This window comes from Cavia porcellus, unplaced genomic scaffold, assembly GCF_034190915.1.
Source record: "Cavia porcellus strain 051 isolate PalLab524CR breed Dunkin Hartley unplaced genomic scaffold, mCavPor4.1 scaffold_9, whole genome shotgun sequence".
In the NCBI taxonomy this organism is placed as follows: domain Eukaryota; kingdom Metazoa; phylum Chordata; class Mammalia; order Rodentia; family Caviidae; genus Cavia; species Cavia porcellus.
Window position 1 is genome coordinate 72,815,890 of NW_026947492.1, and position 27,915 is coordinate 72,843,804.

General features: G+C 34.9%; 2 protein-coding genes across 2 annotated transcripts; one reads left to right on the forward strand and one right to left on the reverse strand.

Moving 5' to 3' along the window:
* Nucleotides 1-5,079: 5,079 nt before the first annotated feature.
* On the reverse strand, nt 5,080-6,018 carry LOC100721845 (olfactory receptor 5p57-like). Its single transcript, XM_003462459.1, has one exon. It carries the CDS (start codon nt 6,016-6,018, stop codon nt 5,080-5,082), a length of 939 nt encoding a protein of 312 aa, XP_003462507.1.
* Nucleotides 6,019-14,879: 8,861 nt separating this feature from the next.
* On the forward strand, nt 14,880-23,161 carry LOC100734398 (olfactory receptor 5P4). Its single transcript, XM_023561798.2, has 2 exons — nt 14,880-14,888; nt 22,223-23,161. Exons 1-2 carry the CDS (start codon nt 14,880-14,882, stop codon nt 23,159-23,161), a joined length of 948 nt encoding a protein of 315 aa, XP_023417566.2.
* The last annotated feature ends 4,754 nt before the right edge of the window (nt 23,162-27,915 follow it).

Sequence of the window (27,915 nt, forward strand, 5' to 3'; positions counted from 1 at the left end):
TTGAGTGCTAAGCCAATTATACTTTTCCATTTTCTCTGAAATTTGCAGAAATGGTTGGGTTTCAGGTAGCAGCAAATGCCCATTTTTAGCCACAGCCAGAGTGTATTACTGAAAAGAGACCTCAATACTAGCGAAAAATCCTTCCACTCTTATAGACCCATAAACCTCAGCACACATGTACACACACAGACAGACACAGACACACACACACACACACACAAGCAGCCACACAGAATCAGAGAAGACAAGGTAACAAAATCCTTCCAAAAACTCCCAGTTCCCTCAGAGTGGATGGCTATTATTACTTTATTTCTTGCCTAAATGTCCTTGATAGTAGCTCCATTTTCATGCTGAATAGACATCTTTGTCTTGATTTTGATTTTTGGAGAAGCATCAGATCTTCCACAATTGAACATGCTTTGCAACATGGATTTTTTTTTTTTTTTTTTTTACAGATTCCTTATATCAAGTTTGGGCAGAGCTCTTCTATTCCCATTTTGTGTACTTTTTGACTATGAAAGTCTATAATAGTTCTTAAAATGATTTTTCTGCTCTTATTGTAAAAATCATATGAATTTTTAAAATTCTCTTAGTATAATCTACTATAATGTTTTTAAGTGGAAAACCTTAAATTAGAGGAACAACCCCCATCTAGTAATTTTGCTTAATTGCTTTTAATATTGATGTTTCACTAATATTTTATTGAAGATTTTGAGTCTAGATTCACAAGATATTTTGGCTGGGAATTTTATTTATGCCAGTTTTTAAATTACTAATTCAGTCTTTTTATATGTTTTATGTCTATTAAGATTATTTTGGCTTAAAAAAAAAAGATTATTTTGGCTTGAGTTGAGTCTCATTATTTTTTAAAGTATTTTTCCATGACATTTAAGTTGTCTAATTTATTTCCAGGTCCTTGTTTAAAGTATTCCTTTATGATTCATTTTAATAACCCCATTCTCATTCTTTTTCTCTCTTTTTCCCCTCCCCTACTTTCCTCTTTCCCTCTCTCCCCCTTCCCTGCCTCTTTGATTTGGTGCTGTTATCAGGCCTACAGCTTTAGACCAGTGCCATGAACTACACTACACCCACTCTTTCTCATTTTTAACCCTAAGACTTTGACAGTTTTTCTATGATTTTCTTGATCATGCTAGCTAAAAATTTACAAGTTTTGTTGATTATGTAAAATAAACAGATCAAGGCTCATTTATTTTCTATACAGAATTTCTATTCTTTTTTGTTAATATCTTTTCTATTCTTAGCCATATAATAGAAACAACTCAGGTTTCCATGTGCTGAAGAATGATCAGACATCCTGTTTATTCACAAAATGGAAGATAATTCAGCAAATACTGTAGTAAGTTGTTGATGTACACAATGTGGGTAAACTTCAAAAACATGATACACTTTAAGTTTACAGAAAAGGCATATGGTTTTATTCATTTCATTTGTGTGAAAATTTAGAACTGAGTCAGTGAAAAATAACCAAAAGTTTGGATGCTTCTATATGGCAGGATGAAGTTTAATAGGAGAAGGTTATAGGATAATTATGTACTTGACTTAGAGGTTTATGTATTCTGCAGTAGCCAATAATTACACAATACAACTTGTAAATTTTATTTTACATAAATTTTACCTAAAAATATGAAAAAAGTTGAACTCTATTGTTAAGTTGATAGGAGTATGTAGAGGCAATATTTCTGATGGCTGCAACTTCTGGAAAGTAAAATATTCTTTAGATAAGTAACAGACATAATAATGTCTCCCAAAAAATTAACCCCTAGGTTACTTGGAAAACAAGAATTAAAGTTTCAGATGAGATTAATATTGCTATAAAACTGATACAGACATTGTCCAAGTGGGCTCAACGTAACTACAAGTGTCTTTATAAACAAAGATGACAGATAAAATATGCAGTCAGGGGAAGATGTGACTATAAAAAGGTGCACTAGATGTAACCATGCTGACTTTGAATTTAGAGAGAAGAGACCACAATCCAAAGAAAGCAAGTGGCCTCTAGGATCTAAAAATGCTGAGAAAATGTGTGTTCCTCTAGACCCTCCAGCAGGAGCCAAAACTGCCAAGTCATTGATTAATCCAATGATACCCATATGGGCATCTGACATCTAAAACTCTAAGATAACAACTTGGTATTTATGCATGAAGTTATAGGACTTTCTTACATCACAAATAGAAAACTAATCCAGTGTTATTTAGTGAGAAATAGTCCACTCTTTCCTTGGAAACTGGAACCATGTATTCTGGCTCATACTTTTTTAAAGATACATTTATAATTCTGAACAGCAATGACCCAAACTTGAGAGTGTTATCATTCATTTGGTATGATAGCCAAGCTTTTTATAAGCTGAATTAACCACCAGTGGATGACAGATATATCTCTGGAGAACAGAGCTCTGCTAGGGTCTAACTGACGTATTCTATTGGCAGGTTGGCAGTAAGTAATGGAGGTATCCAGGCCAACTTTGATGAGAGAAATCCTGGAGAACAGTGAATTTGGAGATGTGAGTGGAAACTATCCAGCCTAAGCCCTCTGTGAAATGCTTGGAGTGGACCCATATGCTGCTTCTCTGGATAATTTTTTTCCTCCTGTACCCCCATAACATCATCTAAATATTAGCATTTTAACATTCGTTCATCTAAATTTTCATTCTTTCCCTATCTCTCCTATTGCTATAGCTATATTGCTGAGGTAAGGGCAAAGTCCTTCATTTCTAAACATGTATGTTTTGACATCATTTTTAAGCTTAATTTATGTATATTGGGTGAATGGTTGAGGAGATAGATAACTGAAAAAACATTTTATCTCAATCACAGACATATAAAAGACTGACCATTGGCATCCTGAAGACCATAAGATACTAAGGTTCAATCAGATACTGTACTGGGGTTGGACAGAATATGCACCTCACGACAAATTTGATCTAGGGGTTCAGGCAGTTCAGATTCACGCTCTAGTGATCATGCTTCAAATAATCATTTACTCCCATAAGGAACTCTAACCTATTGACCCAACCATCTTTTCATTATTCATTTCATTGCTCAGTCTCACTGCCCTCCACAGCAGACTAACTTTCTATACAATCATAATCGTCATCCCCTTTCATAGACTACCAACCTCTGACCTTTCTCTTTATCCTACTCCACTGTCAGAATCTTAATCCCAGTTAAATCCAGCTCTCTGCCATCTCTATAATTATGGAAGCAGCTGATATTTTGTGATGAACAAAACCCAACTATGCTGATTGTGTTTACCCAATTGTAATATCCTGAGAAATATGGAGAGAGTACTATTTCCTGAAAAATGGATGATAGAGCATAGGAAAAAATTAAAGACTTTGTAGGGAACAAACACTTGTAAATCCACCTCACTCCTTGTCAACACCTTGAACTATATCACTTGCAACTACCTTATGAGTCATTTTGGATCACCGTGTTTAGAATGATAGGTGAATATGACTCTAAATTGTATATTTCAACCTAAGTACAACCAATCTGAAGCTGACTTCTGGAAAGGCTAACTGTGAAAAGAATCTTCTTCTGCCTAATGTTTATGTAATCTCTAAGAAAAACAAAGATTTAAAACTTTTCTTCCCTGCTGTTTTATACGTAAATCCTAATGAAAATACAAATTCAACATATGCATTCACATAAATAAGTCAGAAAATTTCTCTGACTACTGCCACAACCCTTTAAGAGGTTATATCAAGAAGTTTTCATGATAAATAAATAATTCCCAGAAGACAATGTAATATTCTTGTGCTCTTTGGGTATGAAGTGTTTGACAATAAATGAGGTCCTGATGTTAGGATTAGCTCAGGAAAGAGCAAAACACCCAGATACTTTGAACAGAAAAATAATGTCATTCAAAGGGTTTGATATGTAAATTTTTTTTTGGAAGGGCCTGAATATACAAGTAGAATTGAGGAAACTCCAACCAACCTTTCCATTCCAAAATTTTGCTGCTAAAGCTGAAATATAGAGGTCCAGAAATGTGGGTATTACTTCTTCCAGTGCCTATGGAAATTGAATTTAATACTGAAGACAATAGAATCATTGTTGATTGTTAAATTTAAAAATCAGATGATATTATATACATTAAGATTAATCTTTTGTTAATTTCAGATTAAGAAAAAATGAAGAAAAATGGGTTTCTAAAATACTTTTTGTTTAAAAATGCATTTGTTTATGAGGGACAATTGAGGAGTAAGCACAAAGGGGGTCTATAACAGCACAGTTAACCTTAAATTATGAAAATGAAAGTTAGTCTGAAAGCATTTTCAGAACTGTTAAAATATTTTCCAAGAGATTGTGTATAAAGAGCCAGTTTCAGAGGCAATAGAAATAGGAGGGGAAAAAAAGATTCAACAAGCAGTACACAAGTATACAGCATGCAGTTCTCAAGACTGAAAGTACTTGTGAAAAAAGCATCCTTACTTATTATATCTACAGGAAACAGATATCTCAATCAGCCCCCATTGTATTGTACTTAAGGGACTCCTTGGGGTATTTGATTGAACACATTCCTAAAAGAAAGAGGAGATAGTTAAGGAGAAGTTTAAGATACAGTCTGAGTGGTCTTTTAGGCTCACCTGCAAAGGTGTCCTGTAGGTCAGGCTCAGAGCAAAGGGTAAAGAAAGTTTTCAGTCATCTACACTACTGATTTCAACTCCAAGACTGCAGCAAAGCTTAGAGACAAGCTCTTTGAGGTTGAGATTTTGAATAGTAACATTATTTCTTATTTCCATTTGAAGGAGTCTGGAATATCACATAGCTGCAATTCAAAAGCTGTATTAAAAAACATAAAATTTTATGTGAAAAGATTTGTACTTATGGATGCAAGAAATGATGGATGAAGAAAAAATAAAGCAAAAAAAAATATTTGTTAGCTGTTCCTCAGTAAATTGATGTTTATTTTTTATGCTGTAACATTTCTTGAGAATGAGGCAATAAAATTTATAGGTATAGAATATTACAGGTTAAACTTAAATTTACTTAGTGTTACCCTTTTACCTGCCAAAAGTTCTCATTTTACTGTGTTTAATATTAAAGTCAGAATTCTTACGACCACCAGTGAGTTCTAGTGATCAGTTTTCTCATGGTCTCTTTAACCTCTTTGTTTCTTAGACTGTAAATGAGAGGATTCAACATGGGAATCACCACCATGTAGAACACAGACACCACCTTGTTCTGGTCAGTGGAGTAGCTGGACTTGGGCATCACATAAATGAATGTAATGGTCCCGTAAAACAAAGTAACCACAGTGAGATGGGAAGTGCAAGTGGAGAAGGCCTTTTGCCTCCCCTCTGTAGAGTGCATCTTCAATATGGAGAAGAGGATATAGATGTAAGACAGAGCAATGACAAACACGGTCACCATGATAATGGAGCCAGAAGAGATGGCTGGAATTATTTCATACGTAAAATCATGAGAACAAGCAAGCTTCAAAAGTGGTGAATAGTCACAGAAAAAGTGATTGACTTTATTTGGTCCACAGAAATGTAGACTTAATAAGCAGCCAGTGAATGTCCAAGCATTCACAAAGCCACCCACATAGGAAACCCCCACTAAGAGAATGCAGACCCTGGGGGACATCTGGGTGGAGTAGAGTAGGGGCGAACAGATGGCCACATAGCGATCGTAGGCCATGGCAGCCAGCAGGAAGCACTCGGCTGTCCCAAATGTCACCCCAGAACAGAGCTGTGCTATACAACCAGCAACAGGAACAAAAATTCCTTTCTTGAGGAAGCCCATGAGCATGACAGGGGTGACTGATGAGGAGTACCCAAAGTCTACAAAGGCCAAATGGCAGAGGAAAAGGTACATTGGGGTATGAAGCTGTGGGCTGCTTCTGATTAACATGATAATGCTGACATTGGCCATTAAAGTGACAACATAGACTCCTAAAAACACAGTAAATAAAATGGCACAAACTGTGGTATCATCTGTTAACCCCAAAATAATGAAATCTGTCACAGTTGTGTAGTTTCCAGTCTCCATCTATACTGAGAATGGTGCCTACTGAATAAAAACAAGTAGATATTAGAATAAAAAAGTATACTTTGTACATTTATTTTTATGATAACAATGTCATATGAGTTATAAAAACAGAGACAATCATTTTCTAATTTGAGGGAAATCCTTTCATATAATACTTAATGAACATGATAAAATATATGTTCCTTGACATATAACAAGGCATAGTCAAAAAAAGCTTTTTTCAAAAACTTTAATACACTAAAACTGTGTGCATTATGTTGTTCGTTTAGAAGAAAAAAAAATTTTTTTTTTGGTACCAAGGATCAAACTCAAACTCATGACCTCGTGCTTGCCAGGCAGGCACTCATGCCTGCTGAGCTAAATCCCCAGAAACTGTTTTTTTCTTTTAAGAATTTAGTGTCACGTGGTGGGTTGGCATACTCTATTCTCAGCATTTGAGAAGCTGAGGGAGGAGGTGTGGCTGGGCTACATAGTGAGTTCAAACCCAGTTTGAACCACATATTAGGAACCCACCTCAATATAAAAAACAAATCAACAGAATTCAGTGACAAGTAGACAGAATTTGCAGGCATGCACAAGTACCTGCACTCTGGAATTGACTACCATATGCTTAGTCACATTGTTACCTTTTAATTATTAATAAACACGCTTAAATATTGTCATATGTAAAGTGACTGAGCAATAACTTGCCAGATTATAAACACTCTACCTGTATGTGGCTGAATTACAAAGCGCTGCCTTCTCTTTGCAGGAAGCAAAAGTAGGAACTTGAGTGAAGAATCAAGGCTGGGTGAAACCATAATCTTTTAAAAGAAATGCTTGTATATTACATAAAAGCAGAGTTGATATGAGTGTCAACCTGGCAATAGCAACAAAATGTTGGCTAGAAAGCCACGAACTTTGGACTGCCACAGGACCAGAATCAGATTCCAGCTTTGTCATTGATAATCGAAGCAATCATAGGCAGTTTATCTAAACTATTCAATAGTCATCATTATTTTATTTGTATGAAGAAGCCACCTCACAGAATTCTTTTGAGTCAGATGATCTGTACAATAATACCAAGCACTGATAATAGAAATAAGTGAAGGCAGAACAAATGATAAATATGGTAAAAAAAAAAAACACCCTTAAACTGCTAATATAAAAATGAAAACAAATATTCCTATATAGAAAAGCAAATCTATTACCTGTATGTGAGTATATCTCAATAATAAGGACAAATTCCAAAGAACTATCAATGTAGAGCGAGACTGTACTTATGACAAAAGGAGTCTTTGGGGATATAGCCCCTTGAGCACATGACTTGTTTGTGAACATTCTATTCAGAATCCATCAGGGTAGTGAGAACTACAAAGTGGTGAAGATACAAAGTCATATGAATGTGTTGTCCAACACCACTTAGGCGTCTATTTTTGTGTGCATTAGTCTTTTCAGATGAAAAATCTGATGTATTCCTTAGACCATTTTAATTGTACTGGAATTCATAGAGTATATAGGATTACAGTGTGCTAGACATATTTCAATTCAATATAGAAAATTTTTGAAAAAAACCAAGTGTCTATGGGTTTTCCCATATTTATAGATGATGTAGATTTTTTTTAAAGTTAAAAATTGGTGAAGTGGTAGATTTTGTATGTGCATAATGATCACATTCCTCATAGGGAATACCTGTACATGATATGACTTAATTTTTCTTTTTCCTTTTTCTTCTAATTGCCCTCCCTTCCCTTCAACACCTCTCCTTTTTTTATTTGCAAAAGTTTTTGTTCCATTTGTTCCTTCTTTTATCACTTTTTTCCTTCCTTCCTTTCCCCTTCCCCTCCCTATTGGACAATTTGGTTCCTACTTGTTATTTAAACTTTCAGTTTCTCATGACACGGAAGCATTGAAATACTGACACATGTATTAGATTTGTTTCACCTAAGTGAATGGTCTCAAGATGCAGCCTTTATCTAGAAATGTCTCAAGTCTATCCTTCTTTATGGCTAAGTAGTACAACACTGTATATTTAAAAACAATCTTCTTCATCCATTTATCAATTGATGGGTGTTCGGACTGTTTTCAAGATTCAGATATTTCAAACAATGCTGATGTAAATGTGCATATATTGCTGTGGTATATTGTTTTTAATTCTTCCAGGAAGATACCCATAAGGAGAATAGCTGGATCAAATGACACCTCTAATCCTAATGTTTTGAAAGGTCACCGCATTGATTTCCAGAGTGGTTGCATGAATCTATGCTCCCTCCAACAGTGGATAAGTGTTTCTTTTTCCTCACTGACCCACCAATGCTTGTTACTGGCTAATTTCTTGATGGTACTCATTCTTTCTGGAGTCAGATAGAATCTTAGTATGGTTTTAATTTGCATCTCTCAAATGACCAATGATGTTAAACATTTTTTCATATATTTATTTGACATCTGTACTTCTTCATCTGCTAAATGTTTGTTCATTTCAGATGTCCGTATTTGGATTGTGTCTTTTAAATTTGGGGATAAGTGTGTTTTTAGTTATTGTTTTATTCTGGATAGTAGCCCTTTGTCTGAGGAACAGCTGGTGAAATTTTTTCCCATCTCGTGTGTTGATTCTTTACTCCCTTGGTGATTTCTTTTACTTCATTTGTTAGAGTTTTGACTTTTTGATGCTATTATGAAATGTATGGTTTCCTTATTTGCTTTTTCAGTGAGCTTGTCATTTGTATACAGGAATACTATTTGAGTATTGACTTTGTATTCTGCTGTGCAACTGAATCTAGTTAAATTTAGAAGACTTTGGTGAAGTTTTTTCAGCCTTCTATATAAAGCATCATGTCATCTGCAAATAATGATTACTTAACCTCCCTTCTTCTCCTATTACTTTTATTTCTTTTTCTTGTCTAATTGCTCTAGCTAAAGTTTCCAGAACTATATTGGATATGAATGATGATAGTGGACATCCTTGTATTGTTCTTGATTTTAGAGTAAAAGCTTTCACTTAGTATGATGTTGATTGTTGATTGTTGATTTGTCATAAATGGCTTTTGTCAGATTGAGGTAAAGACCATCTATCGAATTTTCCACAGGATTTTTAACATGAATGAGTGCTGAACTTTGTCAAATACCTTTTAAGTGCCTTTTGAGATTACTGTGTGATTTTTGTGTTTTGCTGTATTAATATGGTGTATTACATTTATTGATTTGTGTATATGGAACCAGTCCTATATTCCTGGGGTAAATCCTTCTTGGTCATATTGTATAACCTTGACAATTTGATGATTTTGTACCTCTGTTCATTACAGACATTGGCCTACAGTTCTTTTCTTTAGGTGAATCGTTCTCTGGTTTTGTTAACAGTGTAATACTTGCCTCTAGGAATGCCCTGGGTGTGTTGTTTCCCTTCCAATTTCACTGAAGAGTTGGAGGAATAATGGCATTAGACCTCTGAATTTCTTGTAGAACTCAGTGGTGAATCCATTAGGGCTTGAGATTGTCTTTGTTGATACGTTTTAAATTACATCTTCAATTGAATTGACTACTAATAGTTATTTAGAATCTTTATAACTTCTTGATCCAGCTTTCATAATTCATATGTATCTAGGAACCTGTCCACTTTATCAGTGTTTTCCATAGTGTTAGAGTATAGGTTCTCAAGATGGGTATTGATGATCTTCTTGATTTCTGAAGAATCTGTTGTGATTTCATACTTTTCATTCCTAATTAAATAGATTTAAGTCTCTTCTCTCCTTTTAAAAATAAGATTGGCTGTTTATAGTTTTACTTAATCCTTTAAAGAACCAGTTCTTTGATTTACTGATTCTTTGTATTGTTTTTTTGGTTTAAATATATTAATTTATGCTCTGATATTTTATAATTTCTTCTCTTGTATCATCTTTTGACTTGATATTTTTTTCCAGAAATTTGAGGTTCACCATTTGGTTGTTTATTTGAACTCATTCTGTTTCCTGATGTGAGAGTTCACCATTATAAATCTCCTTCATAGGACTGTCTTCAGAGTGTTCAATAATTTCTGGTATGTTGTATCATCATTATCATTTAATTGTAAAAACTGTCTAATTTCTTTTTTAGTTTCATCTGTGACCCATTGGTTGTTCAGGAGGGTGTTATTTAACTCACAAGTGTTTATGAAGATTTTGTGATTTCTTTTGCCATTGATTTTCAAGTCCTTTACACTATGGCTTGAAGCATGGGGTAATTTCAGTTCCTTTTTTTTTACTTTAGCATATTTTATGAGATACTGTGTGGTCTATTTGGTAGAACATCGCATGCCCACCTTAGAAGAATGTGTACTCTGATGTTGTGGTAGTGGAACACCCTGTAGACATCTACTAAATCCATTTGTTCAAAGGTTTGATTCAGTTATTATTTTTGTTGTTAATTTTTTTTGTTCAGTTGATCTATTTGTAACAGGGGTATTGAGGTCCCCTGTTAAAACTGTATTAGTGCTTATTTGGTTTTTCATGTCTAGTAATATGCTTTATATAGGCAGGCATGCTTATATTGATGATTGTATATTTATGATTATTATCTATTATTCTTGGTGTTTTTCCTTAACAAGTGGGTAGTGGACTTTATCTATTTTGATTTGATTTGCCTTGAAGTTCATTTTGTCTGAAAATAGAGTAACTACCCCTGCTTTTCTCTGGGTTCCTGTGGCATGAAGTAAACATTCTTTGGCTGTCAGTGTATGAATTTTCCTTTGAGTTATTATGTCTTTTATGCAGCATACTGTTTGATCTTATTTCTTGATCCACTCTGCCAGTCTGTTTCTTTTGATTGGTGAACTTAGACTGTTTACATTGATGGTTAGAACAGCTATGTATGGTTTTTTACTTTGACATAGTATTTACATTTTTTTTGTTCACTGTTATTTCCTTGTGTTCAATTGTTTGCCTTGCCATGTGGCTTCTTTCTACTGGTGTTCTTGGGATTGTGGTATTTATTATCTCTTTGTAAAATATACTTCAGAACATTTTTATAGCTAGTTGCATTGACAAGAATTTCCTCAGTTGTTCTTTTTCATAGAAGTGTATTATTTTGCCATTAATCCTGAAAGAGAGTTTTGCAGAGTACCTCAATCTGGGTAAGGAGTTCGTTTCTATCAGGAGTTGAAATACTTCAACACAATCTTTCCTTGACCTAAGAATTTGTCCTCTGTGATTCTGATAGGTTTCTCTTTATAAATGACCTGTTTTTTTTTTCCTCTCACAACTTTTTTATATTCTGTTCTTTTCCTGAATTCTGGACTGGTGATTATTGTATGCCTTGGTATAGATTTGCTTTGGTCACATCTATTTGCAATCTATATTCCTCACTTATTTTTATGTCTAATTCATTTTCATGCTTAAATTTTCTACCATTATTTCTGTGGACAGTTTTTTTTTTATTTCACTTGCACTGTCTCTTGCTTTCTAATTGGTTCTGGTTGACCTTATGTTGTTCTTCCTTGCAACATCTTTGAGCTGTTGGATTGTTTTTGCAGTTTCATTTTTAACTAAATTTTGATTTTGAAATAATTGGAGATTCCCATGCAGTTGTGAAAAATATAAACAGTACTACATGTCTGTTACCCATAGTAGCAATTTACCAAAGTGTAGCACAATATTGCAATCAGTAGAACCTAAAATGTAAATCAAACATTGACAGACTGAAGTTACCAACAGACACCAACATAATAATATCCACAGATTTCAATACTACTTTCAATAACTTATGGAATATCCAGACAGAAAATCAATAAAGAAATACCAATCTTGAACAATATTGTAGACAAAACATTGCCAGCAGAATTCAAAGAATTTCAGTCAACAAGAATATGTAATATACATATTCTTCTCAAATACACATAAAACATTCTAGAAATAAACCACCTATTAGATCTAAAATCGCTCTTAACAAATTTAGAAAGCCTGAAATTAATAAATGCCCGCCTTAAGAAAGAAAGACCAGCCAAGAGTTTAGGTCAGTGGCACAAGTGCCTTCCTGGAGAACACGAGGTTGTGAGTTTGATTCCCAGTACTAAAAAAAAAAAAAAAGATCAGCATTAAACAATATAACTTTATACCTGAAAGAATTAGAAAAATAAAAACAAACATAGCCCATGGTTAGCAAAATAAATAAATGTGTCAAACATTAGAACAAAAATAAATAAAATAGAAAATAGCAAAAAAGTCAAGCAAATTAGCCAGGAATAATGAAATATTCTATTAAATGAAGTGAAAAATGAGGAAGGGGCACTAATTAACTGATTTCACAAAAATGCAATGGATCATCTGAGATGAACACACACTTCTCAGATGAAGAAATACAAAGAACAAATAAATATATTAAAAAGTTCAACATCATTGTTCACACTGAAGATGTGAATTAAAACAACTCTGAGATCCCATTTTATTCCAGAAAGAATGGTTATCATCAAGAATATGCAACATAGTAACTATTGCAGACTTCCTATAGCCTTATCATTATTTTGATTCACTTTATTATTCTTATTATCTTTACAATTAATTAAAATCAAGTAATAACAAGTGCTGAAGTGGATATGAGAAAAAAGAATGTTTCTCTACTGCTGGTGTGAGTGTAGACTGATATAACCACTGTGGAAATCAGTATGGAGCTTCCTCAAAAACTGAGGTGACAGGCCCCACTTGACCCAGCTGTTTCCCTTCTGCATATATTCTTGGAAGATTCAAAGAGTCATATATGCCCACCCATGTTTATAGCAGAACAATTTGTAATATAAATCTTGTAAACAACCCAAACAACCAAGGAATGGATAAAAAATATGTCATCTTTTAAATAACGCAGTATTATTCAATCTTAAAAAAGAATTAACATGAGACACTGGTGGGTAAATGGATGCATCTTGAGAGCATACTTATAAGAAACATAAATCAGACTCATGTGTAAACACTATATTGCCTGCCTGGTATGAGAAACTGAAAGAGTAAATAAGGATCAAAATATACAATAAATATTGTGAAATGGGAAGAAATTGTTAAACAAAAGGAATTAGGGTGTTAAACAAAAGGAACTAGGGTGGAGAAAAGGAGAAAGAGAGGAAAGAAAAAGGAAAAAATGATAGTTATGCTATCAGTTTCTGTTAGTTTATTGAAAATAATATTATTTGGAATATGTTTTATACCCATATTTTCTACTCTGAATAAGTACTATGGAGATAACAATACATAATATGATAATTATTGCTATTTTATTATTTTGTTACAAAACTTTATTTCAATTTCCATTTAAAAAAGCATTTTCTTACTAATAAATCAATTCTTGTTTGCTTAAAGTAAATGCAAAATAAACTACATAATAAGAACTTTACCGATAAGACACTGTCTTCTATAATTAAAGAGGAAATCACATTTAAAAAAAATAAAATTACATGTCTGATATAAAAATATAAAATGGATCACAACACACTACTATGAACAATCACACAACAGAAAATTGATTATCATTGAAGAAATGATAAATTTTTAGAATACATAATCTAGCCAGGGATTTAGCTCAGTGGCTTAAGTGCCTGCCTGGAAAGCACGAGGTCATGAGTTCGATCCCCGGTACCAAAATAGAGTACACAATCTGCCACAATTGAATACAAATAAATAGAAAATGTGAGCAGACCAATAACAAGTATACAAAATGAATAATTAAAACTTCCAACAACAAAAATTCTGACCAGATGATTTCACTAATGCATTCCTCAAATATATAAGAATAATTAACTCCTTCCTTCTCAAAGTCTTCTCAAAAGTTGAATAGGGAATAGTTTCAAACTTATTTTATGAAGTCAGTATTACTCTAATAATAAAGCCAGGTGAAAACATTACAAAAAAAGAAGCTACAGTTGCTTTGTAATATAACTTCAAGTCAGGGATTATGATGCCTCCTGCCTTGCCTTTGCTGCTTAGAACTGTCTTTGCTATTCTAGGTCTCTTCTAACTCCAGATGAATTTTAGGAGTGATTTCTTGAGATCTATGAGGATGTTGATGGTATTTTTATCGAGATTGCATTGAATCTGTATAACAGTTTTGGGAGAATGGCCATTTTCACAATATTTATTCTTCCTATCCATGAGCAAGGGATGTCTTTCCATTTTCTGAGATCATCTTCAGTTTCTTTTTTTCAGTGTATTATAATTTTCCCTGTATAAGTCTTTCGCTTCGTTCATAAGAGTAATTCCTAAATATTTCATTTTTTTGGTTGCTAGTGTGAAGGGTGTAAAAAAGAGAGGAAAATAAAGTGCTATAAAGGATATAACTGCATGTATATTTAAGTGTGTAAGATAGAAAACTATATTACTAAGTTTTTGTTGGATCATTGAACAGAACTGTTTGCAATCTCACTGTTTGAATGTCCACTGTGTATGCTTTAATTTTGTAACTTGAGCAACTATTTCTAAGATGACAATATGTAATCTATTAACTAGTGATTTCTTACTGTTTATTTTTTTAAAATCTGTATTACTTGTACCCTTTTACTGTTTTGTTTTGCTTTCTCTTTAAATTAACAAGAAATTTAAAAGCTACAGACCATAGAGTAGCTTTAGAGTAGATACAAAAATCCTCAACAAAGTACTAGTGACAACATATTTCTAAAAGATCATATATTATAAATAAATAAGATGCATGAATGTTTTAATACATACATATCAATATGATGAAGAATGAAGGATCAAAGTTCCAGTATCATCTCAAGGGAATGGAAAACTAATCAGGCTAGAAAAAGAAATCCAAGTAGAAAATAAAAGTAAAATTATCTTTGTATGTCTATGGCATGATCTTTTATATAAATAGCACCCCAATAATTGGGGTGAATAAAAATTCACCCCAATAATTGTCAAAAGTAATAAATGAATTCAGTAAAGTTGCAAAATACAAAACCAGCGAAGGTAAGCTGTTTTTCTATAGCATAGTGAAAAAGAAACTAAGAAAATAATTCCATTTTTAAAACCATCATAAAGAGTGAAATGCATAAAAACAGACCTAAGGAAAAGAAAGACTTGAACATTAACACTTGTTAAACACTGAAAAATAAAGTGATAGAAGACGTAAATAGAAAGTTATCACGTGTTCATGGGAAGACTCTATATTGGCAAAACATTTATAGTAGTCAAAGTGATTTATAGATTCAACCCAGTTTCTATGAAAATTTCAGTGATACTAATTACATAAACAGAAAATCAGTCCTAAGATTTACAAGGAATCACAGACTCCAAATAACCATAACCCTCTTGAAAAAGCAGAACGAAGTTGAGGCACTACATTTCTTCATTTAAAAATGTACTCCAAAGCTACAATAGAAAACAGATTCTGTAAGGAGTGAAGAAATGAACGAACAAACCAGGCAGAGACTACTCAACAGGGTTTTGTGATAGCAACAAGGCACGTGGTTTTAATATCTGGGTGTAGGCAGACTGAGGGCAAAAGGCCACATGTAGGAAACAAAAAGAAGAGAGCTCTTTTTATAAGGAGTGAAAGAAGGCAAGTGACATTAGGCAGGAAGATGTTAATAAATATCAGTGAAAGTTCTCCGGCTCTCTTGCACCTCAGTCAAAGTCTTTGAGGGATCCAGTGCAAATCTCCAGATGTCCAGGGACCTGCATGATTCCATTCCCCTCTTATCTCTTTTAGTTTCTACTGAGGAGAATACTGCTGACAAACAGATTGAGTGCAGGGAGAGTCACATCTTATTTGTTCCTTATAGATTCTACTTCCTTAAAAGTAAAAAAGAGAACAAATGAATACATAGAAATTGTGGTGGTATGTTGGATATACACCCGGGTCCTTGTCTGGAACACGCTGCACACAGGATCATAACTCAGCAACAGTAATGAGTTAAAGAGGCAGAGTTTAAACAAAGGAAGATGATTTACTTGGAAACAGATGGAAAATGAGAAGATAGATAGCTACTCTGGAAAAGTAGGGAGCACCAGAAGTAAATACTCATGGATTTTTGCCTCCATCTACTTTTTATTTAGAATTAGCAATTTCTCCCATTACCAGGTGGGGACCAAGAAGTTGTCACTATCTGATTGGCTCTCTGGCTGTCTTTGATCCTAACCTGAGCACCTCTGTCTATATTCTTTTTGGTCATTTATATTCTTCTTGCCCCTTTGTGGGGGGATAAGTGGGGAGGAGAGTCTTAGAAAGACTCTGGTCCCATAACAGGGATGCTAAAGTGAGAACATATGTACATGTATATACATGTAGGTGTTAGGTCTGAGAAGAAGGGAGAGGATGGGAGGAGGGGAGAGGAGGAGGTCCAAGGTCCGAGGTAGAGGTCCGTGGAAGGAGTGGAGTAGACGGCCGTGAAAGTAGTGGGCAGCGGTGGCTTTATTTCAGGAATGCGGGGAGAGCCCCCCCCCCCCCCCCCCGCCGGCCCGGGCGCAGCCTCTCCACCGCACCCGGGGCCGTGGTTATCCCGGGGAGAGGAGACTGGCACACTGGCCGCTGGAATCTGGCGATCTCTCTCTCTGGCAATCTCTCTCTCTGGCGATCTCTCTCTCTGGCGATCTCTCTCTCTGGTGATCTCTCTCTCTGGCGATCTCTCTCGGACAAGTGGCGTGGGGGAATCTAAATAGCCTAAGCTTAGGGCAGTGCCCTAAGGCCATTAGAGATGTACAGGTATTTCATTGGCGGACAGGTTCTTAGGGATGGGGATATAGGGTTACAGTCAAGTCTATGGGGGGGGGGGGGCAGGAGTTTTCTAACTTGGCTGCAGCCTTTCCTGGTTACAGTGTCCAGTCTGGGCCAGCAACTCTTTCATAGGGATGTGCATGCATGGTGTGTGTGTGTGTGTGTGTGTGTGTGTGTGTGTGTGTGTGTGTGTTTTACATATTAAATAACACCCTCAGGTGTGTGGGTGAGTGGGCTGGTATCCCTGATTTTTTATGCTCTGGCATCCTTTTGCTCTATTAACATTTTCTGACAAATTCTTATGGTAATTGTGTTACCTGGTGCCTCTCTGGGTGTAGTTTCTCTCTCTTTTGTCTTCTAATTGCTCTGTCTATGGAGCCTACCTAACTGTCGATGAAGAAGCTGCTTTTAGTAAAATTCCCCATTAATTTTTTTAAATAAATCCTATTTTTCCCTACCTAGAAGCTACCTGCCCCTACAGAATCACAGATATAAGCCCTAACTTCTATGCTCAAATAATTTTTTCTGGAGGATAGCTTGACTGTAAAATTAAGACTAGAAATACTTTGAACAAATGATGGTCAGAAAAACAAACAGTTAATGCAAAATAATGAAATTGAACACTTATAGTACTCAAACTAATTTAAATGTTTAATGTAATACTGAAATTATGAACTTCCTAAAGTAAAACATAAGGGAATGGAGATGATTTCTTGGGCATGAACTCCAAAGCACAGAAAATAAAAATAGACAAGACTACATTAAGTTAAACATCTCTGCACAGCAAAGGGAGCATAACAAAATGAAAAGGTATCATATGAAGTGGAAAATATTTGTGTACCATATCTCTGATAAATGGTTGAATTCCAAAATACATAAAAATGCTTTTAATTGAGTAGAAAAGAAACACCTCATAACCTAATTTAAAATAGGCTAAGAAATTGAGTAGACATTTCTCCAAACACTACATGCAAATGGCCCATGGATATATTAAAGGCTGATCAGTTTTACTAATCATCACTGAATGTAAATCAAAACCAAAATTATGTATTGTCTTATACTTGTCAAGATGATTAATACATATTTTTAAAAGGACAAGAGGTATTTTGATGGAGGTGGAAAATTTAGCATCTTTAGGAGGAATGCAAAATGGTACAGCTGTTATTAAAAGCAGTATGGAATTTCCTTTTCAAAGTAAAAATAAGACAAGCTCAAGGCATTCATAAGCAAATAAATGAAATTTTAGAACAGTGTCAAGTGAAAAAAGTTATACACACAAGTATAAATATTGCATGATTTCTCTTACATGAGAAACTTGAAATATATGCATGCATAAACAAAAAGCAAAAGTAAAGCATAGAGAAATGGTAAGTAGAGACAAGTTCAAATAATTCCATGAATTCTCTATGCCATTGTTCCAAAAATATTTCAACGTATATTATGCTAATTTATTTCATGTATAATAGTAGTTTCTCTTAGCTCAGTGTAAAGGAAGTTTTTGGCTATTATCTGTTTATTTCTTTTTTGTAAGACAGAATCATTTTATCTATGACTTGTACTCTGAGTAACACTGTGGCATTTCTTGTAAGATTATAGTAAACCATATAATAACTATTGTTACTCTCTATTTTGTTGTGAAATTTTGTTTTTTTAATAGAAGTATGGATTGTTTTTAATATTTTCTTTATTAATAGTTTCTGTTACATTAAAATAAAAAATAATAAAACTATCAGCAAACTTTTTTATGTCTTTTTGAGATAGGGTTTTGCTATATAGTTCTGGCTGCCCTTGAACTCAATGTTTTAGCCCAGGCTGGCCTTGAACTCACAATAATCCTCCAGCCTCAGCCTCCCAAGTGCTGTAATTACTGTTTTATGCCACCACGCCTGGCAAGATTCAACAATTTTTTTCTGAATATTTATACCAAATAATTGAAATTAGTATTTTAGCAATTCTGTGCCTATGGGAGCATATTCACAGTAACCAAGATGTGAAAACCACCTAAATATCTACTAATAGATAAAGACATAAAGAAAACAAGGTGTTTACTTGTAATGGACTAGTATTCCATCTTTAAGAAGAGGAAATTTTGCCATGTGCAACAACATGAAAGGTCCTTGAGGAACGTGTGTTAAGTGAAATAATTCAGTCACAGAAAGGCAGATGCTGCATGATTTCACTTACATGAAATATCAAAATAATCGAAGATACAGACTCAAAGAGCTGAATTGCATGCACAGGACAGAGGAAGGAGGAAGTAGAGAGTTACTAGTCCATTGGCATAAAGTTTATGCCAATAAAGGTGAATAGACTACAGAGATGTGCTCTACAATAGTGCATCTATATTCAATAAAGATTTATTGTACTCTTAAAAATCGGTTAAGGGGGACAATATCAAGTGGTCTTAGCAGAAAAAAAAAGAAAATTTTAAAAAGTAGCATTTACCCATTCATTCACTCATTGCATACTTCTATGTGCCTGGAAGTCTGCTGTGTTCCAAGAACAAAAGACTAAATGAGGCAGATGAGAGCCCTCCTTTATGGAAGTTGTAGAACAGTGGACAAGAAAGATACTAAGAAATTATTTTTACCAGTGTATATAAATTAAAATATGATAAGTACACAACATACTTCCAGGTTCTCTGAAACTGTCCATTTGTAGAATATAACATTAGTATAAGTTGTCAGGAAACTTCAATAACAAAGTAAAGTCTGAGAGCCAAGCTGACCAGAAATTAATCTTCCATCAGAACGGTCTTCAGAAGGTTCTTGGTATCCATTCAACTAAAGAATGATTTATGATTGAGTAAAGATAGAGATGTCAAAGTCAGTACTGTCATTTTGCCCTATCACAATGATTGATATTTAAAATATTTTTGAATGAGTTAGTACCGACTCAACAAACTACCATTCAATGTGTTATATTTCTCGCACTGGGTCACTAAATGTGGATATAAAAGTAGCCAAAGACACTAGACATTCACAGCAAAGAAAAAAAAGATTTTCAATTATGAGTATAAATCAATTGTAAACAAAATATTAGGAGGAAGACAGGGATGAGAGAAATTTAATTCTCCCAGATACAATATAAGATGTTTTATGGAATCAGTAGCCACTTGTTTGTACCACTTATGAGACATAGGTGTGCTTTCTTCTGTTTATTTGTTGTTGTTGTTTTGTTCTGGAAATTGAACTCAGGACCTTGTGCTTGACATGAGCTACATTCCCAGCCCTTGTGAGCTTTTCTGTAACCTAATTAAATTGAATCTTTCTAGGACAGATGGAACCGGAGCTGAGGCATTTGAGCTGCGAGTTCCTAACTCGAACCATCAGACTTAACTTTTTCCAAGGGAAACGATCCATGACATCTTCAAGCCCAGGATCTTCAGCATAGGAATCGGACTTCAACATAGAAAATGTTCTGACCTGTGGCCACTGTTCAAGAACACCACAAGAGTCACAGTGACCAGGATATTCAAACAGTCAGTACAGCATCTGGTATGCCAGGATCATACGAACTGTTAGTGGAAGATTCTATTTTGTTAGAAAAACATACACTAGTGGACCAGAGTGGGCAATGGGAAATGTGTGTGTGTGTGAGTGAGTGTGTGTGTGTGTGTGTGTGTGTGTGTGTGTGTAGCGCATTTCTTAAATGTCCTGGAACAAACCTAAAAGATATAGAAAATACTGATGATTTTGAATTATTACATCACTTGTATTGAAAATGATACTGTAATTTTGTTGGGTAAATGTTTACAAATAAAACTCTTCTAACAAACCTAAGTTATCTCTAGACACAGATTATTGAACCATTGAATGTAAAGATATTTCGTAAGTGCCACTAACTGAGGTAGACATATTAGTCATTTTGACCTAAAAGTCAATTTAAGTCATAGCAAGATGTTGCAGTTTCTTTTTCAAAACATTTAACTAAAAAAATATGAAGCTCGTGGGAATTTAATAATAGTTTATTTTGTACACTTTCACATAATTGTGCAACATTTTATTTCTCTCCTGATAGATGCTTGCAGGTAAGTTCTCTGTCCCAATGGATTGTCAGTGTAATTGTGCAAAACAAGTGGAGTAATTAACTTGTAATTTCAAGTGAATTCAGCAATTTGGGTTCCTATCCCACATGACCTAAACCACATTTAAATCCGACTTTGCTGTACAGTAACAATTCCTCAGAACCTGTCCTTAGCACTGTAACAGCATATCACTAATTTATACTTCTTATATTTTAATGACACAGGTTATCCTATATGTTCCAGAAGTTTAAAAAATTAATTATTCAAGCCTCTTTGATATTTATCTACTTTGTCAACAGTAGTTGGTGTTTTTCACAACTTAATGTAAACTAACACAAAAATCACATGAGGTAGGTACTATCTCCTTCTTACAGGTAAAGAAATGGAAAATCGGGCTGGGAGTTTAGCTCAGCAGCATAGGTGCCTTCCTGGAAAATGCAAGGCTATGAGTTCAATCCCTGATACCACAAAAAAAAAAAAAAAAAAAGAGGAAAATCAATTCTTGAAATTTTCCTGTGAAATTTTCCTATGAAAACTTGGAGAGGCTGAGCTTGGAAACAGTGCCAGGTTTGCATAGTTCTAAAACCTGTGCGCTCTCACTTTGAAAACATTTATCCTTCACATATCTATAAAAAAGAGCTATCATCTGAGAACTGTGATGCATAATCCTAGTACTTATCCTACAATAGCAAACTGTTGTCATGATTTAGCTGTAAACTTGACTGTGTACAATCTGATAGACTGGCTAGCCGCATGTTGCTGACTGTAATTTGTGTACTTTTTCTTCAAGAAGAAAGTTTTTAAGAAGGAGCAAATTCATATTCTAAAGAACATGTTGTTTAGAGTAATGGAACAAGATGAGTATGACTAACATTTTCATCTGTCCTCATTCATATGTAGTATTCTAAACAAAATTACCATTATTCTGAAGTATAGATGAATCTTTTGACAATAAAAATTCAATCTTTTGACAATAAAAATTCAATTTTCATTTTGACCATAGATACCATCTAGCCAATTATTGTAACTAAAGATGAGACTTTTTATTACAGGAAAATGAGCAACACAGAAAAAACAAGACGTCTAAGTTTACTCTTCTATTGGCCAATTCACTACACAAGTTGAAATAGCACTTACTAGGGGCCTAGGGCAGAGGTGTGTTTGGGATGTTGATGGAAAAAACCAAGTATTAACCTTTCTCTAAATGTTTAAGTCAATTATAGTCTATGCCATTACAATTAATATTGTTGTAAATATCATTTAGGTATTTTTATGCACCTAGGAATTTAACCCATGCTACGGTGTATACATGGAAATCAAGCAACTGGGTCCTAAGTAATTCAGTCAAATTTTAATATTGTATGGGATTTTTAAAAATTGTCTGCACAAAAGTATTCTGTAAGTAAGGCAAAGTTATCATCTTAGATTTTTTATTATAAGATTATATTTAAGACTATGTATTAATTGTGAGGCCCTTTAAGCTAATTTGTTATCTGGTTCTGGTTCCAATAGGCAAAATTAAGTGGATAGATGGAAACTGAAAATGATACCTCAGTGACAGAGTTCATTATTTTGGGATTGACTGATAACCTGACTGTACGTGCCATTCTCTTTGTGATTTTTCTAGCAGTTTATTTAGTGACTATAGTGGGAAATATCAGCATAATTCTATTAATCCGAATCAGCCCTCAGCTTCACACACCAATGTACCTTTTTCTCAGCCATTTGGCCTTTGTGGACATTGGGTACTCCACATCGGTCACACCAATCATGCTCATCAGTTTCTTAAAAGAGAAAACTACTATCCCTCTCACCGGCTGCATAGCCCAGCTTGCCTCTGATGTTGCCTTTGGGACTACAGAGTGCTTCCTGCTGGCTACCATGGCCTATGATCGTTATGTGGCCATCTGCTCTCCCCTGCTCTACTCCACCCAGATGTCTCCAGTGGTCTGCTTCCTTCTTCTGGGGGGATCCTACCTGGGGGGATGCATGAATGCATCCTCATTTACAGGCTGTTTGATGAACTTGTCCTTCTGTGGCCCAAATAAAATCAATCATTTTTTCTGTGACCTCTTCCCACTGCTGAAACTTTCTTGTGGCCATATTTATATTGCTGAAATATCTCCTGCCATCTCTTCTGCATCGGTCCTCACGAGCACACTGTTTACCATCATTGTGTCCTACATTTACATTCTCCACTCGATCGTGAAGATGCGCTCCACTGAGGGAAGGCACAAGGCCTTCTCTACCTGCACCTCACACCTCACTGCAGTCACTTTGTTTTATGGCACAGTTTTATTTGTGTATGTGATGCCCAAGTCCAGCTACTCAGTTGACCAGGTCAAAGTGGCCTCTCTGATCTATACAGTAGTGATCCCCATGTTGAACCCCCTCATCTACAGTCTGAGGAACAAAGAGGTGAAAGAGGCCATGAGAAAACTGATGGCAAGAACACATTGGTACTCTTAAATTAAATAAGACACTAATTCATAAAACAAAATCACTTATTTGAGAAACATTTGTGCTTGATATTTAATAATATGCATCATTAATTTAATCATTTATATAGTGAAGAACTCTTATTACTGAAGAAACCCAATGTTTCCTTCGAGTTACAAAGTTAACATTGTCATTTACATGAACATTTGCTGGATCCAAATGATGTGACCTTTTCAAGGTAAGAATACTCAAGAAAATGGTGTTTAACTAAAAATCTCTGTTTTCCAAGTGCAGAGCCCTAGTTACCATACAGGCTTACTTCAAAGACTCAATTTCTTCAAATTTTTTCTTGTAAAATAACATGAGAGAAAGAGATTTCCCATAGGTGTGTAATAAATGGTATTGATGACAAGTTATGCAGTGCAGATCATTTCCTGCACTGACATGATCAGTGGCTATTTTAAACCTTTGAAAACATAGATATTAGTATCTCAAAAGAATTTAACTTGTTTTCTTTTTAATGAAATTAGGCCAAAAAAACCATGATTTCATTATTTTGGCCATTTCTGAGATAGAAACCAGATAACAAAGAAAAATCTGAGTAATTCTCAACTGAGTTTAATTATTTACCTATTATTAACTGAAGTCTTCATGTATAGGATCGGAAGTAGAGTTCTCTACTCTTGGGCAGATATTTTTGGGGGGTAAGTGTGTGACTGTCTTTGAACAATAGCTTACATAGAGAAAGCTGTTCAAGAAAAGAATGTATTTGGCACGTATTTTGTCTTTCTTCTACTATCTTTTGCAAAAGTACTCACAATCTAGTTTGGTTGTAGCGATTGCCTCTAAATTGATTTCTTGCCTCTTATGCATGTTTCAACAATTGTTTCTGATTAAACCTTTACTGAATGTAGTTTTACTATTAGCACAGTAATGATGGCCAAATCGTGAGACAGTACTCACTAATGTCCCATTCCTGGCTTCTTCATTGGCCAGATCAAAGGTTTCTCTTCTTTCTGGAAGCTGACTGGAATTTCTCTGATCCTCCTCCCCCTTTATACTGTTTTCTTGCATTATTATGGGCCTATATTTATACCTGTGCATTAATTCTGTGGCTAAAGTCAGCACAGAGATGAACCTTGGTGAAGACAAAACCTTCAAGTTAAGACTTTAACTAGGGAAAGAGTCATCTTACTACCCCAGTAAGAACCTACACTCTGGTGGTTGAAGTTTTTACTGGCTATTTCTGGCCGTCCTCCTCATCCTGCATTCCATACTTGTATCTTCAAGCCTGTTCATTTTCCATCTTCTGCCTTTCGCCCACCCTCCCTAGAGTCCCTTTGGACTTTTCCACAAGGTCAGCTGCCACCTCTGTGACAGGATCCCAATATCCAATTAGAATCTTCCTCAGAGGACCAATGACCCACTTCACTAGACTTTTCCCCAAAACTCTCAAATTCACTGTGCTTTGACCTAATTTACCATATTTCTCAGAAAGCTGTTCATTTTCTTCCATTTCATTTTTTGGGAAAGGTCATCTCTTTGTCAGTTCTGGTATTCCAACAGACTTGGAATCGTCCCCATGGAAAAGCCATCTGAATGGTGTCCCTCTTCCCTTCCCTTTCTTTCTATCCAAAGGAAGATATGCCACATATTGAACTCATTCTTATCTAAGTCCCTTTTGATTAGAGGCTTAGGTGCTCCCCCACTCATTGTGACAATCCCATGCAGAAAATTCCCCCAAGTGTTTCAGCTCTAAAGGATTCAAATAATTAAATCCAGATTTAAAGAATGTGGTTGCATCTGGCTTCATTATATTTCTTTTTAGAGGCAGTATACTTATTTTCCTCTCCCAAATCCTGACTTAGATGAACAGTGACCAAAAAGTAAAAGATATGAGAGGGTAAAACATTATTTGTAGAAACAGAGAGCTGCTATTGAGAATGTTATTTATGTTGTAAACACATGTTTTCATGTTCTGTCTTTGTTTCATGTGTTTTGTTTATTTGTGGTCCTGGAGATGAAACCTAAGGCCTCCTAGTAAGCTAAGCAAGTGCTGTGCCCTAAGCTATAACCAAAGCCTGTTTTCATTTCTGAATCTTACAACTTGACACTTTTCTGTCCCTGGGCAGACATTCAGGACTTTCCAATAAATATATCTTTATCCATCCACATAGCAAAAGCAGTCAGCAGCACTGAAATCAAGTTAGATGCCAAGAAAAAGAAGGACGAAGGTCTGGGATACTACCGGTGGTGAATTGTATGTTCATGAAATTCATATATTGAATTTTTATTCCAGTACATTGCATGTTAGTTTTCTTAAAAATGGGTAACTCAAGATTTCCTCAACATTAGTAGAGTGGGCTTCTAATAACCAATATAACTAATATCCTGGGTGAGAGGGGACTTTGGGACACAAACATGACACAGGGGAGAATAGCACATGAAAATGAAGAGCAGAATTCTGAGTGATGCTTCCATATAACAAAGAATTCAAAAGACCGACTTAAACTTCCACAAGCTGGGGGAGACACATGGAACAAACTCTGTCATGGCCATCAGCAGGAATTAATCCCACCCATACTTTGATCTTAACACATCAAACTTGGGCCACTTGTTACAGTAACTCTAGCAAACTACTATCGCTGCCAGCTAATTTACTGGAAGAGGAAGAAATGAAGGCTTGGAAAGATGTTAGGTGTTTCACTTAGTGAATACTCCTCCAAAAAAGAAAAAAGAATATAAAGAAAGGTGAAAAGTACTTTCCACAGAAGGAGTCAAAAAATACAAATCAGCCGGGCAGGGTAGCACACTCTTGTAATCCCAGCATTTAGGAGGCTGATCCAGAAGGATTGTTGCAAGTTCAAGACCAGCCTGAGCTGTAAAGTAAGCCCAAGGCCAGCCTGAATTGCATAGTGAGACCCTGTCTCAAAAAGACAAAAACAACAACAAACAATTATAATGATAACATTCTTATGAGAACAAGGTTTCCATTTGTGACTTACAGATTGCAAATTATTACTTAGTAAGTAGGAATTCAAATGGAGAGGAATTTTAAAGTATCATTACCTTTTACGTAGTTAAAGGTTGCTAGTTTACATAAATTTCAGGAACCCTTTTTTCTCTGAAAATGTTGGAATCAACTATTTCTCCAGATGTTATAAAGCATTTTTCTGCAACAGAATATTGAGGGACACCAAAATCAAAGGGACACATGGTAATTTCTTGCGGTAATGGAAGTATTGCACATAATTTTTAGAGTGGTGATTATGCAGAAATATGCATCAACTCATCTGTTTAAATTTTGTGCTTGTAAATTAAACTTCAATAAAGTTGATTTTAAGAAGATTCTATAAGAGAGCATTTTCTTTCACATTTTAACCTGAATCTACTGGCAGCCATAATGGTGAGATCACTTTCCTACCCATGTGAGCCAATATTGTTCCACACTTACTTCTCAAAACTGTTGCCTTCTCCCCTGTTATACCTCCTCTGGTTTATAGTACATTTATTCTTTTATTGCTCTTTATCTTGCTTTTAGCACTATATTTTTATTTGCAGTTATTTTCCTTCTTGAAAGAATATTGTTTCTACAAAATGCAGGTCTACTGGTGATGAATTTTATTTTACTTTATTTTATTGGTGATTAATTTTAATAGTCTTTTTATCAAAAATTATTTGCTATGTTTTCCTTTTTAAGAGATATTTTGTTAAGGGAAGGATTGTAATTTTTTTTTTCTTTCTTTGGTTTTTTGAGATAGAATCTCACTGTACAGTTCAGGCTGCCTTGAACTCACTACGTAGGCTCATTATGCCTCGAACTTGTGATAGTCTTCCTGTTTCAGCCTCCCAAGTGCTGGAATTATAGGCATGCACCACTATGCCCAAATTTGGGGTAGAATTATAGTTTACCAGATAAAAATCTTGGAACATTTATAAAACTTCAGTGACTTTAGATTCTGTCATTCCTTTTGAAAGTCTACTACCATTCTTTTCTGTTTTCTTACTTTTAAGGAATGGGTCTTATCTTCCCTTGAAAATTTTTCATAGTTTTATTTATTTTTTACTTTTTGTTTATTTCTATTTTGCAGTGTGATGCATCAAACCCAGGGCCCTTACATATGCTGGTCAAGTGTTATACCTGAGAGCTACATCCTCTGTCCACAGTTTCATATACCTTTATCTTTTCTTTTTTTCTTTTTTTCTTTTTCTTTTCTTTTCTTTTTTTTTTTTTTTTTTTTGTCTTATTGAGACATAAACTGCTATGCAGTTCAGGCTGGCATTGGGTTTACTTTGTAGCCCAGGCTGGTCTCGAGTTTGCAAGGATCTTCCTGACTCAGTTTCCTGAGTGCTGGGATTATAGGCGTGCACTACCATTCCCAGCTATATACTTTTGTCTTTTAACCCCAATTTAGGGCTGAGATTTTGTTTTGTTTTTAGAGCTGGGGATTTAGCTTAGTGGTGCAATGACTGCCTGGCAAGTATGTGAAGTCCTGAGTTTAATTTCCAGTACCAAGAAAAATAAGTAAATAAATAAAAGAAAGATTCACCTAAGCGTAACTAAGTGTAACTATTCTTATACTTATCATGTTTGAAATTTTCAGGGTTCTTTGTAGCTCCTGATAGTTTGTCAGATGGCAAATAACAGGTTTTGTGATGCTGGAGGTGGTGATGCTAGGGAGATTATGGCTTCTTTTTTCTTTCTTTCAAACAAAGAATTAAAGAAAGCAAGCAAAATAGTTAGCAAGAGTCACATTTATTTCAGATAAGAAAATTAAAAGTGA

Bases quoted from the DNA above. Each gene is read 5' to 3' on its own strand.
- LOC100721845 (XM_003462459.1), bottom strand. From the start codon at position 6,018: ATGGAGACTGGAAACTACACAACTGTGACAGATTTCATTATTTTGGGG.